The 18,952-nt window shown below is 38.4% G+C and overlaps 4 protein-coding genes across 4 annotated transcripts; 1 reads left to right on the plus strand and 3 right to left on the minus strand.

Moving 5' to 3' along the window:
* Positions 1 to 11: 11 nt before the first annotated feature.
* PKNH_1331600 (lipase, putative) lies at positions 12 to 4,610 on the minus strand (the record flags this gene model as incomplete). The annotated part of the gene is made up of 1 exon (XM_002260717.1): positions 12 to 4,610. The coding sequence occupies one exon, from the start codon at positions 4,608 to 4,610 to the stop codon at positions 12 to 14; it is 4,599 nt and encodes a 1,532-aa protein (XP_002260753.1).
* Positions 4,611 to 6,537: 1,927 nt separating this feature from the next.
* Positions 6,538 to 9,942, minus strand: PKNH_1331700 (conserved Plasmodium protein, unknown function; the record flags this gene model as incomplete). Its single annotated transcript, XM_002260718.1, has 1 exon — positions 6,538 to 9,942. The coding sequence occupies one exon, from the start codon at positions 9,940 to 9,942 to the stop codon at positions 6,538 to 6,540; it is 3,405 nt and encodes a 1,134-aa protein (XP_002260754.1).
* A 1,338-nt stretch (positions 9,943 to 11,280) lies between these two features.
* PKNH_1331800 (cytochrome b-c1 complex subunit 6, putative) lies at positions 11,281 to 11,547 on the plus strand (the record flags this gene model as incomplete). The annotated part of the gene is made up of 1 exon (XM_002260719.1): positions 11,281 to 11,547. One exon carries the CDS (start codon positions 11,281 to 11,283, stop codon positions 11,545 to 11,547), a length of 267 nt encoding a protein of 88 aa, XP_002260755.1.
* Positions 11,548 to 12,110: 563 nt separating this feature from the next.
* On the minus strand, positions 12,111 to 18,015 carry PKNH_1331900 (conserved Plasmodium protein, unknown function; the record flags this gene model as incomplete). The annotated part of the gene is made up of 2 exons (XM_039113540.1): positions 12,111 to 17,401; positions 17,547 to 18,015. 2 exons carry the CDS (start codon positions 18,013 to 18,015, stop codon positions 12,111 to 12,113), a joined length of 5,760 nt encoding a protein of 1,919 aa, XP_038969918.1.
* Between the last annotated feature and the right edge of the window lie 937 nt (positions 18,016 to 18,952).

Raw genomic sequence — 18,952 nt, forward strand, 5'->3', positions numbered from 1 at the left:
CGGCACCTAGACTACTTCTTAATGCTAATACTTCTATTCTTCTGGCTGCTCTGCAATTTTTTCATTAAATCTTCTCTATACTTTTTGTAAACCTCTTTCGACTTGATCATGATTTCGCTATGCGTGAAATCAATAATGTCAAAAAGGAAAAATGGGATCAGGAAGAAAGTTCCCCATTCTGCCTCATTAGCCCATCCAGACAGGAGAGTTAAAAACACATAATAAAAAAAGTAGTGCGTCTGTGAAATGTGTAACTCTCCTAACTCAAGAAAAACATTATTGTTAAAGATATATTTTACAAGGAGGTGTATCATAGAACGAGTTTGATTCCTTTCGTGATGAAACAGTTCATTTCCGTTGAAAATATTATCACCAAAATCATGATTTAAGGTCTTCAAGTCATTAACCTTCAAAATAATGGACAATTTTTTTTCTTCATCTGGGTCCTTAAAATCGTTCAGTGCAGGAATTGCCATAGTGAATGGTACGGGGTCATAATCAATACTGATGTTGTTACTAATGACACCACTTTTTCGGAAGTCTTCGGAAAACTGATCATCATAAAACATGGGCATGCCGAAAGTCATCGAGAGCACCTTGACTTTGGGATTATTTTTAGCCTTCAAAATTTTGGCTAAATAAAAGGAGCTCAAATGGGCCATGGCTGCACCAAAGGAGTGACCAGTGAATATAATGACATATGGATTCTCTTTGGTATACTTGGATTTTTCATCCTTTATTTCATTTAAAATATTTTTCTTTAATACGTGCAAGTATGGCTTCACTACTCGTTTGAAAATGAATAAATACGCCTTGTGCACTTTTCCCTTCGTCAAAAAAGGGTACGAAGATAGTTCGTATATCACATTCAGCATCCACATAAATGGGCTAGCTGTTCCTTGAAAAGCTACAATATTTTCCACCAAGTGAAAATTGTTCTTGTCATAATTTGGTAAGGGGTATTTTTTGCTTCTTTTGAACGATACAAAAAATTGAAGAGAATCAATATACCTGAAAAACACATACTTATCTTCCTCCAGGTGATGTAAATTCATTATTTCAGGAACTAAGGCACTTCCTACATGATCTATGTACCATGGATTGGGAATAAATTTTGATGCTTCCCATTTTTTTATCACATTCCACATTTTATTTATTAAATATACTTTATGGGTAAATAAATAGCACACATACCAAGTTTGATACAATTTCTTCTTATCTTCAGGTGCATCTGTAATGTCTTTGAGCAGGTCGATTTCAATTTGTGTTTGAATATTGGTGGGGATAAAAATGTCAATGACGTTTGAGTTCAGATATTCAAATATGGGTAAATCTACAATCTGGTCGGTAGTTATTAATTCGTTTCTTTCTTGCTCGGTTAGGAAATAATGTTCCTTCATGTACGTTATACAACCAAATATAATCATAACTATAAAGTTGATTAAATCGTACCATTCACGATTTCGAGCCATTATATTATTTAGACATTTCGCTATGTTCAGTTCTTTTTTCGATTCCTTTACAAGTTCTTCATTGAGGAGAAAAAGAACATCAAGTAAATTTGATTCTTCCACATCTTTAATGCACTGTTTTAGGGGTAACTTTTTAAACTTTTTAACTATATTCAAAAACAGACGATACAAAATAGATTTCTTCTTTCTAATTTTTATTCTGTTAATAGAGGGTTCTTTCTTCAAATGGTGTGATAAGAAACATATCTTTTCCACCAAATTACTTTTCAAAGATAAGTATTCCCCATTACATATACTAGTCCTTATGTAAAACTCTTTAAACATAATGGGATCTACATCTATTTTTGTAAAGTCAGCAAAATAATTGACATCTTGAAATGTTGCATTGTCTTCCTCATCACTGGTTGCTACAAAATTGGAATAAAAATGTTCACTTGCCTTTTGTTCATTTACAATATGTAAATTATGTAACGAAAAATCGTATCCTTTATGGTACTTCATCTTCAAAGCATATTCATTTTTGTAATTTATATCTATTAAATCTCTATTTCTTATTATTCCTTTGTAAAACTCATTTAGCTCATTTTCTTTCACCATTTCGCTGTACAATATCAAGTCCTTTTTATAATTTTGGTACACATTCACATTTTTCGATTTGTATAAGTATCGGTCTCTCTTCCCCAATTCTTTTTCTTCCTGCAAATCTTCATCATTTCCATTTACGTTCGTGTTCGCATTTACGATACTCTCCGTGCCTGTGTTGTCAGACTTGTTGCCTTCCGAGGGGGTAGTCACGTTGACGGTTTCAGTAGCACCATCTTTTTCTGCAAGCCCCAAAGACAGTTCAATTTGCTCTACTTCGTACAGGTACTGATTTATTACCTCATCGATGTCCTCCGCTTCATCATCCTCATCTTCTTCATTTTCTTCGTCTTCTTCTTCTTCTTCTTCTTCAACTTCTTCACCATCCTCCTCATCATCATCATCGTCTTCCTCGTACAGTTTGTCTTCCAAATGTACCATGTCCCCAGGATCGTTAAGAACCTTCTCCACCTGTTTGTTCTGTGTGTTGTCTCTGTCTATGACGCTATTTTCTGTGCAGGGATCTTCCTTTTTCGTACAGTCATTTTCTCCTTTCACTTCTTCCTCCTCCCTTTTCGCGTCGCCCGTTTTCTTTTTCGTATCGTCATCTTCTCCTTTCACTTCTTCCCCCTCCCTTTTCGCGTCGTCCGTTTTCTTTTTCGCCCCTCCTCTCTTTCTCTTCAACTTTGAGTCTTTCTTTTTCACTTGATTCTCCTCTCTGAATACCATATTATTCTCCACTACTATTGGCACTTGATTTTCATCACTCTTCTGTATCGTAATACAAGGCCCCATTGCCTCCCATTTTCGCACGACTTGCCCACTCAAGATGTTTAAATATTTTCCTGATTCTGAATCATCCCTCCCCATGGGTTCGTGTTCTTCTGTATTAATTATACCTTCTCCTACCAAATAAGAATTGTTTGAGCTCGTAAGAAAATCGAAGATTTCTCTTCCCGTAGTTTTCTCTTCATCTTTTATTTCCTTTTCTGTTTTGTTGTAGTCTATGGGTTGGATCATTGGGCAACTTTCGTCTATTCCTTTTATCATCCCCTCATTCTCAAATGATATTTCATTTTCTAAATTTTTCCTTTCACACATATCTAAATCACTGTTAATAATTTCCATCACGGAACATTTCCGTTCATTTAACTTCAAGTCTTCATCATCTCCTATATTAGTCTTTTTATTGATTAATGGAATTAAAATTGTTTTTTTCATTTTCCCTTTTTTCTCAACAGGTGGTGGTTTGCTTGGTTTACTTTTTTTTGAACTTCGATCCCAGTAATTGCTAAGCCAACCCTTTTTATTGTTTTCTTTTTTTTCGCTCCATTTTTCTTCCTCCAAGGTCTCTTGTGTTACGTTTCCGTAGTTATGAGTGTGTGCCTCCTCCAATGTGTTCTCATTTGATTCTTCATATGATTCATCGTTTGATTCTTCGTTTGACTCTTCGTTTGACTTTTCGTTTGACTTTTCGTTTGACTTTTCGTTTGACTTTTCGTTTGACTTTTCGTTTGACTTTTCGTTTGACTCTTCGTTTGACTTTTCGTTTGACTTTTCGTTTGACTTTTCGTTTGACTTTTCGTTTAATTCTTCCTTTGCATCCTCTTTTATCTCCCCCCCTGCGCTCCTTTTTGTTTCATCACTTGATTCTTCGATTGATTCCTCTTTTGTATCCTCCTTTGTGTCTTCTTTTTTTTTCCATCTCGCAATTCGATGCAACTTGTTTGTATATTTCCTTAAGCTCCACGATCCCACAGGTGTGGCTATATACTCTTTGGGTTCTTTTTGGTTAACCCCTTGGCTGGATGCACATTCTCCTAAATCCTTTTGATTAGCCCTTTCCATTCTTCCGTGAGAGTATTCCGACTGAACGCTCCGACTTGGTACTTCGCTTAGCACACTAGTTGATACCATGCTCTGATTATCTACTTTGGAGTATATATAGTCTGCGAGCGTCATTCGATCATCTACTTGATCCGTTAGATGATCTGATGAAACCATTTGGTGCACATTTAGGTTCGGCACGGGGATTGCCTGAACCACTTCGCCAACTTCTTGGCTGGGCGCATGGTCTTCTTTGACATTTTCGTGATTTTTTCTTTCGATCTTCTTCCCTACTACGAGTCCTCCTTCGGGTTGCAATTTGGATTCCGCATGGAATCTAAATTTCTGTCCAGATTTCTTCACCACGTTCCCTTCCTCCACCGTTGGCCCCTCTACCGTTGGCCCCTCCACCGTTGGCCCCTCCACCGTTGGCCCCTCCTCCGTTGGCCCCTCCTTCCCTGCCTTTACGCCCCCCTCAGCACCATTAACCGCACCATCAACTGCATCTGCATTCCCCTCGGGCAAACTGCTGTCCCCAGTGGGAATGACGCCATCAGGATACTCGGGGTTTGACTCTTCTAAAGCACTAATGTACTCGGACGAGCTATTGAAAGCAAAGGACGGGGCATTTTTTCGGTTAACGGTTATATTACACGAAGAACATGACACTTCTAACAGGTAGGCTAAAAACAGGAGGTTAAAAAAGCACAACAATAAGCATGGTATCATTTTTCTTTAAAAAAAAAAATATATATTAAATTCATGTTCAAATGATGACATTTTTTGGGGGTGAAAAAAAAATGTATAATTTGAACATGAATTTAATATATATATTTTTTTCCCTTGTTGGAAATTTCAGTGTGATCAAACATTCTCGCGTCTGTCATTATCTGGTACATCCTCAGCGAGAGATTATTAAACTGTACAATAGAGCGTGGTTTTACAGTGTGGTACAAAGCAGGTGTGCCGCGTACAGCGTAAGGGAGGTGCACAGAAACACCCAGGCACTTAGTAGGTATACATTGCATTCCCCAATCTCTTTAAAAGTATTTGTAATATAAGAGAAGTAAAGGCGCACAAGGCAATAACAGCTGTGACGACGATTGCAAGAGACGGGTGAAGAAAGAAACATATACACTACTCTCTACGTGGCGTGAGAAAAGTTGCAATATGGTAAACACGGCATAGCAGTGCCAAAATAACTTTACTTCCTATAATTGGTATTATGTGTTACGGAGTGCAACCACATGGAGAAAAAAAAAATAAAAAAGTAGAAAAGGTTATTATAAAGTTAGGATGATGTTAAGATAATGTTATTGCGAAGCTCACATAACATCAACGTGATGTTGGGGTGATGCTGAAATCGCGTTGACATGGAGCGAGGAACAAATAACGAAATAATACGTTTTATTACATATTATACAAAGTCACAACCATCCCACGAAGCATAAAAAAAAAAAAAAAAAAAAGAAAAAAAGAAAAAAAGTGTGAAAAATAATAATAAAAAAGAACGAAAAGGTAACTTAAAAAAATTAGGCAGGCAGAGGGGGGGGGTCCACTGCTTTTGAAAAAGGTCGTGGGTAAAAAAATATTACAAAAAAAAAAAAAAAAAAAAAAAAAAAAAAAAAAATTAAGAGAAACCGACTATACAAAAATATATATTTAAATGAACTTGCTCTATATTTGTACATCTATGTTCCTATTTTTATTCGCGTATAATACATTCGTATATATATTATATATATATATATTTATATAGTACCATATTATATGTATATAATTATACATGTACATATAATACAAGTAGTTAATAAAAACGGTTAAACGCGCAAAATGACCAACTAGTAGTTTTTTCAATGAGTCAACAAATAAGCCTATATGCTGAAAAAAAAAAAAAAAAAAAATCGAAAAAATTTGAGCTATTTCTGCAAAATGATTTCAAAACCAAGAAGACATTTTTCCATTTTGACGAAATAAAATTTGCTTGTAAAACGAATTGAAAATCGAGAACAATTATTAACCGTTGAGGATGCACCCAATTAAGTCGGTTTAATTTTGCGCTTGCAGTTAAAAAAGGCGAAAATGTTATTTTCCTTATCTGCTCATCTGTTTATTTGTTCATCTGTTTATCTTCGCATACCAATCTTTTTACCTTTCCGCGATATGCACAAACGGGTGCCATAGAATATATCCCTTCGATTTCGCTTTTTTCTGGTTCCTCTACTACAAATAGAATAGGGCCAAGGGGCGCACCAAGATGCAACGGTTGCTTTTATCTGTACGCAAATGGGTCCATATGCACCTGCGAGGCATATGCTCAAGATGAATGCGGTGCCGTGCGCCATCGCACAAGCGCTGCGCGTGGACCTACGCGCATGTATATATATAAATATATGTATCTAATATATATATACATATGTGCATAATATTTAAATGTATATGTGCACCCCTGCCTTGCGCAACAGACTTAGTTTTTCACGAAGAGGGGGGGGGGGATCACAAATTCATTTTCCCCAAAATATGTCGATGGGGCGATTCTAAATGTTGTGACCTTAATGCAAAGGGGAATCCATGGAGATACACCAAATGAGGGGGGAGAATATCTCCACCCCCTTTCCCCGAAGCTTCTTTTTCTGCTTTATATTCCTCGCTTTTTTCATTTTTTTTTATATTTTTCTTCAAAATATTTGGTATAATTTGCACCCTTTTTAAAGGTAAAATATTCCAGCTCCACTTGTTCACTATTTTCCTTCTTGTTTTCCACTACGAAATTGGATTCCTCCGTAAAGTTAAAAATTTTCAGTTTCCCCTTTTGCTGTTCCCCATTTGGTGTGTTCTCACATGTCTCATTTTTTCCCACCCTTCCTTCACTATAAAGGGAGGATTCCTGCGATGCTGATGGGCATGGTGATACCTCCCCTGTTTGTGGACCTGCTTGGGCATCCTCCAACGACTTGTCTGCATTTAGGAATTCCTCCTTTGTGTAGTCAGATCCCTTTTTCATGGTGACTGAAAAATTGACAGACGACTTGTTATTCGTTGCGAAAGAAATATCACCATTCAGAGACACAAAATCCAGCACACATTGTGCCTGGTAAATGGTATGAATTTTCTTTATTAACGACTTCACATTATTCGTTGGCGTTTTAAGTAGCGTTTTTAATACATCCTTTATCACGTCGTCGTAATTTACCTTTAACTTTGCATTTTGGAAAATTGTTTTAACAATAAACGAAAATTTCACTTGATCATAAATTTCTTTCTGTGATTTGTTCATGAATTCTTCAAAACTTAACACTTTTTCGTTTTTATCATTTTCGCTACTTTGCATTTTTTTCTTTTTCAAATAACTGCTGTACAATATTTTTCCTTGCGCGTGAAACAACGTTGTGGGTACATTTAATGATGATATTTCCATTAATTTTTTATAAGCTTCCATTCTCCTCTGGTCTACGCATTTGTTTTGTATGTCCTTCATGGCTCTCTCTTCAACTTCATCATGAAGCTCATCCATCGTTTTGTTGTACTTTTTTTTCACATAATCATTTATATCTTGTTCATTCCTTTTTCTCGACTTGATGTCTAACACGTGCACCTCCAATATACATTTCACTAAATCGCACTTTCCAAGTATATAATCATTTATCGTTTCATCATCACCTGATTCTTCACCTATGCCCCCTTTTCCATTTCCTTCTTCACATTTCTCGTACTCACTGGGGTCGTAAACGTTTAGTAGAATATCCTCCGTCTTTGAAGTTGCTCCTTTCCCGTGTATCTTCTCGTCCAAGGAATTGATATCATCCTTGAGCAGTTCCTCTAGATACTTGTCGAAATTTTTGTTGAACTGGGCTTCTTCCTCCTTCTCGCCTTCGTCTCTCCCTGGGTAGTCCTGCTCTCCGGAGACCTCCCCCTCGGGCGGCGTCTGTAGCGACTGCGGATGCGATCGCGCTTCTTCTTCTTCTTCTTCCTCGTCATCATTATCATACAAAGGGCTCTTATCGTTTAGGATAAATTCGATGTCCTCCATCCCGGGGGTTCGTCGGGAGGGGCCTTGACAACTCCCCTCCCCATTGGTAGCTTCACCAGTTGTCACCTCACCGGTAGTTCCCAAACCGTCCTGTGCCTCCCGGTCAAAGAACTTTTCCTGGTTGCTCTTCAGAATATCCTCGAGCGCCCGAAAGAAACTGCGGCTCTTAAGTTTCTTAATTTCTGTGTAAATAACTTCCCTAAACTTGCTTATGCTCTCCTTATCGATGTCCTTAACCTTGGGAGCTTCTTCGCAATTCATTTGGTTCTCCACATGGGGGGAGGAGTCAAAGTGCGCCTTAAACAGATCCACAGGGAGGTAGGCGGTTACGTTCTTTTTTTCATTTCTGGACATTCCAATAAGAGACTCGTTAAGCCCCAAGGGGTTGTAATTCTCCTTCACCGTGATAACTTCCCCATTCATGGAAATGACATCCCTCGGTAGCTGATACCCTTCTTTGAAATATTTTGTAAATTTAGAGCTTTGCAAAAATTCATCATAGTACTTACACTCATCCATACCTTTCATATTTTTATCATTAAAAAAATTTTCATCATTTTGAAGGGTATATTTCTCTGCCTTTTTTTCATCACACTTTTCTGTGCTATTAATAAATTCTTCCTCCGTTTTCTCTATATCGATGAGGTCTTTAATTTTTTCTCCGCTGTTCTTTGCTTCATTTAGTATTGTATCATCGGATATTTCTTCTTTGCTACTTTCTTCTCCGCGTCGTTCCAATTTGTTTGTGTCTTCCTTCTCAATGCCACACACATGGTTGTGGTATTCGTTACTCGCACTGTGGACCCAACCTCTGCACACATTAACATAAATATCATCATTCCAATCCACCTTATGATTTTCATCCACATTTATTATAACTTCATTTTCTTTTTCCATTTCATTTTTTATTACTTTTAGGAATTCCTTGAAAGTGCTTCCTTTTGCATATGGAGGAATTTCTACCTTCATAGGTAACCTGATATATGATTTGTTAAATTTTATTTTTGGAAATTTATCAACTGAGAAGGTTAAATACACGTCGTTAAATTTGCTAATGCTTAAGTGATTAATATTGTTTGTAAGTCTTGGTGATCCAATCAAATGTAGATTGTTCATTTTTTGATAAACCATAATTATATCCTCATTCACATGTTTTAGAAAAATATCTAGGTAGTCCTCTTTCTTAATATAATTAATTAAGTTGTTAATGGGTACGTCTTTCAAATATGAATATTCGTATTTATTTTCCTTCACTTTCTTTTCCCTATATTTTTTTACGCACATATCATAGTACTGTTCCCTCAGACTACCCTTGATGTGCACTTTCATCTGAACTTCACTGCGTTCATTTTCATCATCCACATATTCGATGCTTAGCAGTTCTTTTTGCATGTATTCCTTTAACCTTTGTCTTTTTTCATTTTCTCCAATGGACCCATCTTGATTTTTCTGGGTGGTCACATGTTTCCCATCTTCCTTATTTTCATGAATGTCCATCTGTACACCTTCCTCAGTGGGAGTATCTTCCTTGTCCTGTTCCACTGTCCCGATCTTCGATCCAAACTTCCGCTTTTTCTCCCATATCTCCCCTGTGCAGAAACGCCATTTTGTTCTCTTCCCATTTTGTTTCTCCAAATGAGTAGTTAAAAAAAATAAATTCCTTGTCAACACAGAATTCCCTACATTGCATAGGAAATGTTTAACAAATTCATTCAAGGGGCGTCCCATACAGTAAATGCTTCGACGATATGTTTTTCTTTTTCCTTTGAGAGAGAGGAAATCCATCGATGGAGTATCAACCTTTGCGTATTTCTGTCGCCTTGCACTGAATCTACTACTACTACTACTACTTCTTCTTCTTTTCCCCGTAACGAGGTCGTCCCTTCCCTTCAAACTCATACTAAGCTTACTTGTTCCCTTTTTATTATTTACGTGGAGATTTTTACTCAGGTGAAGAATTGCGTCCATGTGCTGGAGGATGAAGCATACCAGGAGGAACACCTTGGGGAGTCCTCCCAGTTTCATAACCATGTTGCTAATGGGCTTGAACAGATTTTATATAACTTTTGCGGAAGGGTGAAAGTGCCTATGTGCCGTTGCGACTGTGCATTCACCTCAGTATCTTTCCTTCCAATGGCAAGCGCATTAACATATTCGCTTGTGCATGTATGTACTTATACACCCTACTGATACATCGCATTGTTCCTGTTGGAAATGCCCCAGTAGACTACAGACCAACTGCAGTTGCGCTTCTTCCTTTGAACAAAAACAGAAATTTTCAAGGGGCCCTACACATGAGCACATACATACATACGTGCATATGCACTTAAGGAGCATACCGCTGTGCCTGATCATTTGGTGTCTGTGGTTCCACTCGTGTCGTTTTTGCAACACTCCCTCTACCTCTGAGAACAGCGTTTCGGCCAACTCTTGTGCCACCAAGCGTCTTCCACTTATGCGACTTTTCTCCCAAGTAGCTATTTTCCTCCTAATTATGGTGACGGGGTTCCCTTTCTTATATTCTACTCGAATCCCCATGTGCCTTCCCCTTCCTCTTCCCCGTGAGGTAGCCTACGACATGGCTTGCAGGAATGCACTGCTAATTCATCTCATTTTAGCTTTTCGACGCGATACAACTTGGGTTGACTTCACTCGATTTGATCCTTCTTTTAAAAAAAAAAAAATAATTTTCCATTTGCAATTTCTTCCCAGGAAGAGGGCCAAGGGTGCGTCCGCGCAAAAGAAGAGGACACTCGGTGTACACTTTGGGGGTCTGAGCAAAAGCTACGCAGTTTTGTTGGCGTGCACGTCAACACGGTTTCACCCTTTTTGCTTCGATTATAGTGCGTCCCATTTTTCTGTGTTCATTGCAATTTTTTATTTTTTGTATTTTTTTTTTTTTTATTTTATTTTTTGTATTTTATTTTTTTATTTTATTTTTTTTTTTTTATTTTTTTATTTTATTTTTTTTAGTTTTCCTTTCGCCTCTTCTTTTCTCCCCTTCTTTTCGCTTTTCAATTTACCTTTTCTTTCTGCCAGTCCATTTTTCTACCCCACCGTAGTTCACCCCCTTCTCGAAGTCACCCCAATTGCGCATCCCCAATTTACCAGCGATATCGCACAAAAAGTTGGCACACTCGTTTAAGTCACACTAGGAGACACTGTTATCAAAAGTTGGCCCCGCGGCAGATGTACACGCGCGCAACCGACGAAAGTCCAAGAGCCCCTTCTTTATTCAGTTAACCAGAGTTCCCGTCACGCAAGCGCATACAAATAAAAAAAAAGTTACAGCTGAGGAAATCGCGCAGGCACAGCCACAGACGAGCAATACCATCGTTCGAAGGGTATATACCTCCCCCCGCCGAGACAATGTCATACCCATATTACACCGAGTTTTTTGTACGATTTCCCAAGTTTAAAGAGAGGGAAGAAAGCCAAAGGACCGTGGACCCCAGGATCGAATTGGAAAAAAAGTGCCAGGCAAAATGCGTTCGACCTGTCCATGAGTATCAGAGTTGCGTAAGCAGAGTACAGGCCAAGCCAGAAATGAAGGGAAATTGTCTTGGGCAACATGAAGAAATGTATATTTGTATAGACCACTGTGTGGCCAAGGATCTGTTTAATTATCTTGCATAGCATATAGTCCCCTCCTACGGAGGGTTTACTCTTCTGCGTTCTTTACAAAGCGGGTATTTCCCCGTCCTTTCGCTGCGCCTGTTGGGCGTTTTTCCGAGCGATTTTGATTTTTTTTTTTTTTTTTTTTTTTTTTTTTTTTCACTTGGCCATTTGGTCACATTTCGTACATTTGGCTACATTTTATACCATGTGCCAACACATTTTAATTTCTTCCTCCATGTCACCAACGCACACACAAATGTTTCTTTAAATACATAATCCATAAGACCTCACGAGCGTTGGGAGAACACGGCGCACACGCACGTGTGTACGGATAAGCGGCCGCCGAAGAGATCATCGTTCGAACGGAACGGCTACAATAGTTGTGGAGAACTCGCGGACAAAAGTGCACACGAAAAAAAGAAAAAAAAAAAAAAAAAAAAAAAAAAAAAAAAAAAAGTTACGTAAACAAATGGACGGACTGCTAATGCGTAAGGAAATTCAAACATGGGTTAACATGAAGCGGGCGTGGTGCCCAATCGGTCTAACTGCCACAGGAGCATTAAGCCTCCAATAAAACGCAGTCACAAAATGGAAGTTGTTTTAACAAACGAAACGGTCGTGTCGACCGGGTTCACACTGCAGTACATGCGCGCGGGGGGGTTGTAGAGGGGGTCTCCAAAACTATGGTCGACAAAATCAATAATGCACTCCTGAATATTTTGTTCTTTATTGTACGAATGCAACAGGAGGGATAGCTTGTCTTTGTTGATAATATTTTTTTCGTCACTCGCCGTTTGGTAAGGCTGTGAATCACTCTTCTTTACTTTTACAGACACTCCCAAATTTTGATAGGGGTTATTAATCACGGGGTTCTTTGCACTACTCCCGATGTTGTCATTTTTTTCGCTTTTCTCATTCTTTTCATTCTTTTCGTTCCTTTCGTTCCTTTCGTTCCTTTCGTTTCGTTCGCTCCGTTCGTTTTTCGACATGAACGTTTTATTTAAATTTTTGGAAGTAATGGATTTGTTTATTTTGTGGAACTTGGAGGCACTGCTGCTCCACTTCTTTTCCAACGCGCTATTCTTGTTGTTTTCATTTAGGCAAATATTTTTAATAAAGTCGTAAAAGTATTTCTGGTCTTTAGGGTTAATGACAATTTCTTTTTCTTCCGACTCCAGGATGGTATTTATCAAAGAGAAAATCCTTTTTTCATTATAATTGTTATTAAATATTTGATATAGCCACGCTGCTTTGTTAAACATTTGTTCGCATGTTTCAAATAGGAGAAATAATTTTTCGTTAAAAATAATTTGATACCTTTTTCTGCATGTCCTTTTAATTTCCCTGGAAAAGTTGCTATCGCTGTATGTATTTTTTTTCTTCTTCTTTTCTGAATTGACAGAGAAATTTTTAAAATAATTTTCCTCCTTGTTAATGTTGAAGTTATTTTTGTATCCTTTCTTCTGTTCGCTACTGTCACAGAAATCTACACTGTCACTGCTGTTTCTGTCTGAGTCGTTCATATTTTCTTGTGACTTAACATGGGCAGGATTATCCCTTGACGGAGTACTCCCTGAGTGGTTTGGACTGTTTCCATTAGGAGCTCCAACGGCAAAGAGTTCCTCATTGCTTCGGTTGCTATCACTCGAGGGGGTGTTTCTTCCTCCTTGGTTACCCCTCCTTGAAACAGAAGGAAAATTTCCATCGTTACTCTTCCCTTTCTGCGCTAGGTTATCACTATAAAGGGGGTTGACACGAAGAGGGCAAAGATTTACGTGATTTTTTCTCAAGTTATGGAGGTTGTCATCATCAGTATCCTTCAAATTGGAATTGCGATCCTTCCTCCTTGCGTCATCACGAGGATGGTTCGTTGCAACGCTGTCACTGTCATGATCCTTCTTATCATCATTTCGACTATCTTTCCCATCGTGGTTTCTCTCCCCCTTTTCCTTCTTCTTCTTTTTCCTTTTCTTTTTCCTACTCCTCCTTTTGCCCCTCCTGTGAATACCTTTTATAATGGTAAACATATTGTCTAGAATATCTTGAATCTTCCGTACATAAATCAACTTGGAGTTCATCACGGAGTTTAAATAAGAAATGAAAAAAACCTTAAATGCACAATCGAGCAAATCGATAATATTTAAATTTAGGAGGTTATCGAGGTTTAGCTCTCCCACGAAGAAGGTATTGAATGGGCATTTTATTTTTTTTATATAATCATAGTTGTTCTTTACGTAATGGAACATCTTCTTTAGGTAATCATCATTCCCTTTTCTGTTAAAGGAATCATTTCTATTTCTCCTGTAGTATTTTTCATCTATTTCTTTGCATTTCTCCTTTATATAACCTACATCTACATTCACAAAGTAGCTATCCTTTATGCTCTTGTAGCATTGTTTTAAAACATTCTGAGAGGTGTATCTAAATTTCCCTATGTTGCTTCTATACCATTTTTTGAAATCGCAGTAGGTATAGGTGTCTTTGTTGTTGTTTTTTAAAATTTCATGTATGAGGGTGATCATGTCGTCTTGGTCATTCACTTCCTTTGCTCCTCCGTTGTTCTTCGTTATGAAGAGTTCCATGTTGTTTAATGGATAAGGGAAAAAGTTGGATATCATTAAGTTGCTTTTTTTGTTCGTCTTTTTTTTTTCCGTTCCGGGGTACGCGCTGTTACACATGGACAATTTGCAGGCATCTCCATTTCCGTTGCTTTCACCCATGTTGCTACTGGGGTTGTTACTGGGATTGCCACTGGCATTTCCACTAGCATTTCCACTAGCATTTCCACTGGCATTTCCACTGGCGTCGTTACTGTTATTTCTACTAACGTTGTTACTGATGCTGATGGAGGAGAGCACGGGCACGGGTGGCACCTGAGAGCCCATACGTGCAATCGACTCGGTACTCCCATTATATTCCTGTTCAAGATTTGCCGAAGTGCTTCCATTACGCACCCCGTAAAATTTCCTATTACACACACTGCTACTGCTATCGTTCATTTCACAAGAATAAAACACGCTTTCCTCAAATGTACTTTTCTTAAAAAAGTTGGTAAAGCTATTGCTACTCTTAGTCTGTGAAATACTTACAAAAGGTTCACTTCCATTTATGTTGGAAAGACTCCCATTATTTGAGCTTTCCTTTCCTAAATCATTATGGCTATGGTTGCAAAAGATACTTAGCGTTTTTTTTAATTTCATATGATTCTTCATTTCGTTTATTTTAAATTGTTGCGTTGAAATGTTTAACGCTTTTATGTACTGCGAGAGGATGGAACATCTATATGAATAAACATTCAAGGGACCATAGGACAGGAACATATGGTCGTTGAAAATGTATTCGTTGTTCTCGTACTTATTCCTTATATTATCGAAGAACTGGTTCCATATGTAGTAAAATGTTTTTAAGTTGCTTGAATGGCTGATGAGGTAAAAGAATAAGATGGTTATCCTTTCCTCGTGCTGACACAGAAAGTACTTTTCCTTAATTTTTAGAAAATCCTTCACCAATTGTTCTACTTTTCTTCCACTTCCTTGCGACATCTTCCTCCTTCCACTGCGATCACTCGCACCATTATCATCGCTCTGTTCAATATTTTCATTTTGGCTGCTCTCGTCGTCCTCCCTTTGTTGCCCCTTCTTTTGAACCTTTTCTCCTCTTACACCCACATTACACCGGAGATTCCTCCACCTTCTTTCATACATTGAGAAACCCCTCTTCTTGGGGGAGTAGTCTCCCTTCTTTAAAATGAAGTGAACCTCCTTGGCATCCTTCTGGTATAGGCTGTGATACCCTCGATTACTCCTCCGCGGAAACAGCTCTCCGTCAATTTTGCTTACGAAGAGGTTTGCCCCGATGACACTCTGATTGGCCCACGCCACACCGTTCTGATTCCTCCCTGCGTCATTATTCAAGTAGTTCTCTCCGATGATCTGTGCCTCCTCCGCACTGAAGCACTCATTGTGGGTATTTCTCCTTGGTCGCAGTTTCCCTCTAGCCCCCCGTCCCCGAGGCCATTCATAAACTTTTTTTTTGCTACTACTAAACATGTTGTTAAGAACCTTGTCGATATAGTAGCGGGTGGAGTCCTCCTCTATGTTGAAGCAACTGTAAGTACCAATTTCCCGGTCCTTCACCCACTCCTTGTTTTTAAGTGACATGAACTCCATCAAATAGTGTTGCACAGAAGATATCATATCGTTACTGCACTCCTTTCCGCTACCGTTCTTTCTTTTCTTTAATTCTAACAATTCATTGTAATATAGCCTAAGTATGTTCTTTAGGAGGAAGCTGTTCTTTCCTTTGTATTTATCGTTGTTGATGAATCTGATTTTCCAAACATTCGTCACTCGTTTTTTTCTTTTTCTCCTGTCCTGTTCTACGCCTCGCGCATTCCCGTGGGGGTTCACGTGAACGGGGCTACCACTCAAGGGGGAAATGCTATCGCTGTGAGAGCAGACTAACCCATCCAATATCTTATACTCCATGTTGTTGATAAAATTCAAGATATAAATGGAAACGAAAGGACCGCTCTCACTTTTAGAGAAATTCTTGTGATTTCTCAAATTATGGTACAGTCTATTGATTTCTTCGAAGGTGGATTTCCTTCTGGATTTCACATTTTCGTAATTTGCCTCGTAACTGCTGTTTTGGGTGACAGATGGACACGGATAAAACAGAAGAGATGAATCAGAATAATCGGGAGGGGTATTTTCATTATTCTCTCCTTCTTCATCATCTTCATTATCATCATCCTCCTTCTCCGCGTTGTCCTTCTCTTCCATCTTCGCGTCTTCAGACAAGATATCCACTAATTTTACTTTCTTTAAATCACCAAATGGATAATAAGTTGGTTTACCAAAAAGGTTATTTCTCATGCTAAACATGTAGTTCCGAATAGCTATTCTTCGTTCTTCTTCTCCTGTACGATTAACAATCAACCAATGGAGGGGAGTTGTCTCACTATTATGGTCCCTACTACCGAGGGATCCATTCCTCTCCTTCACGAAGCAACAAAGAAATATTCTTCGCCCATAAAATTTTTTTTTCTTAATATAATTATAAATATGGTTTAGGTACATGTACCGCAGAACATCTTTCCTATAGCAGTTCCTTTTGTACGTGTCCTTAAAAATGTAGATTTGTTTACTCTTCTCATATGTTTGTTTTTCTCTTTTCCATCCTCCTCCCGCACCTATTGCACTTATTGCACTTCTCGCATCTCCTTCTTTTCTCCTGATCAACCTTTTCAGAAGGTTGAATTCTTTGTTCCTCAGGCTTGTGGCCCTGAACACATGGCTGCAATTTGGCTTGTCAATCAGGTATATATTTTTAATGTACACATTTATTTTATAAATGTTTTTTCCCCTCACGTTGGACAGATAAATGAAAAGCGAGAAGAGGGCCACCAGTTGGTCGTAAGAGAAGCACTTGAAGTAGTTGAAGAATTTGAAGGAGTTGTAATTCACTTCAAACCCTGTGCCTTTGTATAGAGATACGTAGTTAGCCTTTTCCGGTACACCAGAGGGCGGGCTTCCTACCCTGTCGGTAGTTGCGTTGGTAGACCCGTTGGCAGTTACCGTTGCAGTTGCCTTGGTCGTGCCACATGCAGCCCCGGAGTCCTTCCGGTGCACCGTTATGTACGGGTGCACGCACTTAAAGTAGGTATAGTCGCTCGTGTAAAAGTGCCCGTGGTATATGTAGTAGTTCTTGTCCACAGCGATGAAGGTGGGCAGACAAATCTCCAACTCATTCAGGGCTTGCTTCAACGCATTTAACATTAAGATACTCACGGACTGGCTCTCGACAACGATGTACTGCTCTTCCTCGGGGGCGCTCCTGTCTATGAGTTCGAGTTCCACGTACTCGTTCACTGCGTAACGGGGGAGGAAGACACATCAATGAAAGGAAAAGACACATCAACGAGAGGAAAATACACGTCAATACGAGAGATGCCGCACGATATAGTCAACTGTGCAACGCTGATAAGAAAAAACGGAAAAAAAAAAAAAAATTACCGAAAAAAAAACGCTGTATAGGGAAGGTCCTCGCGGGGAAAAGCACAATCTCGGGGCAATTCAAATTCCCATGCAAACAATAAAAGGAGTTCTGCGTTTTCACATTTTCTTTATAAAGGTACGAATTTTCATTCACATTAAAGGGGATGACATTTTGGCATTTATTATGAGGGTAATATATATAATTTAACTTTATACAGTAATCCTTCTTTATGATAAATTTTTTTAAAAAATTACATGTGTCGTCCACCGTGATGAACAGGGAAAGAGGGGCCAGAGGTTTGTCCCTCAGCTCAGCGTTAGCAAATGCATACTTTTTTTCATACTTCCTCTTGGTCTCCAGAATATTTAGTTTCTTTAGGCTGACTAGGATATCCTTGGTGAAAATTTCAAAATCGCTAAGTCTCGTGAAATCTGTATAGTCGTCCTTATAAATCGTTTCGATTTTGTTCCTCTCTATATAATTCATTTTTTTACGTGTTTTGGTCAGGGGGGCTTGGCGTCTGCATAAGGTATAAGTGTGTAATAGCGCATTCCTTGTGCGAGCGTTATGATCGTATGGACTGAATCTGCGTGTTCCACCTGGTGATCGCTTCTTCTCTCTTCTATTATGCACTTCCTGCCACTGGCCTCCTCAGAGTGTGACGTGGTCTGCAGAGGGACCAACTCGTAGATGCTCAAGTTGGGCATGCACGTTGCGGTGGCCATGTGCCGACTCACAGCATTTTCTCTTCATGTTTTTAGCCAAGTGGGCAGACGCATCAATGGGAGGAAGAACAAACGGGAAGAAAAAATACAGAGGAGTGAAACAGAAATAAGTCCAAATGAAAAAAAACATACGAAACAAATGTGGCAAAAATAGCCATGCGATTAAAGAAAAAAAAAAAAAAAAAAAAAAAAAACAGTAAACTTCAAAAAAAAGAAGAAATGAATTTTCAAACTTTTGGTGAAATCAACGCCCAAGGGAAAAGGTATGGCATACCATCCAAAAATTTGTGTATGTATCTTCCTGGGGTGTGGATGGAAGGAGCCAATGAACTAAGGGCAAACACGCAAACAAGGAACATACATATATGTACATATGCCATGTCAATCAATTCTTCACCAATGGCTAAGCGAGTTATGCAGAATTTGGTGAAATACCCCTTGGAAGGATAAAAAAAAAAAAAAAAAAAAAAAAAAAAAAAATATAAATAAATAAAATAAAAAGTCGACCAAAAATTGCGAAACGTTTCACGGCAAGTGGGGATGGGTAACGAAGTTATTCATTTTTGTGTCATTTCACGGCATTTTTCATTCTCACTTTGGCGATTATTTATTTATTTTTTTATATAATTTTATTTTATTTTTTTTTTTTTTTGCTTCATTTTTGATACATGTAATAGCAACATGTAGGATGAAACGAG

Source organism: Plasmodium knowlesi, assembly GCF_000006355.2.
Source record: "Plasmodium knowlesi strain H genome assembly, chromosome: 13".
Lineage (NCBI taxonomy): Eukaryota > Apicomplexa > Aconoidasida > Haemosporida > Plasmodiidae > Plasmodium > Plasmodium knowlesi.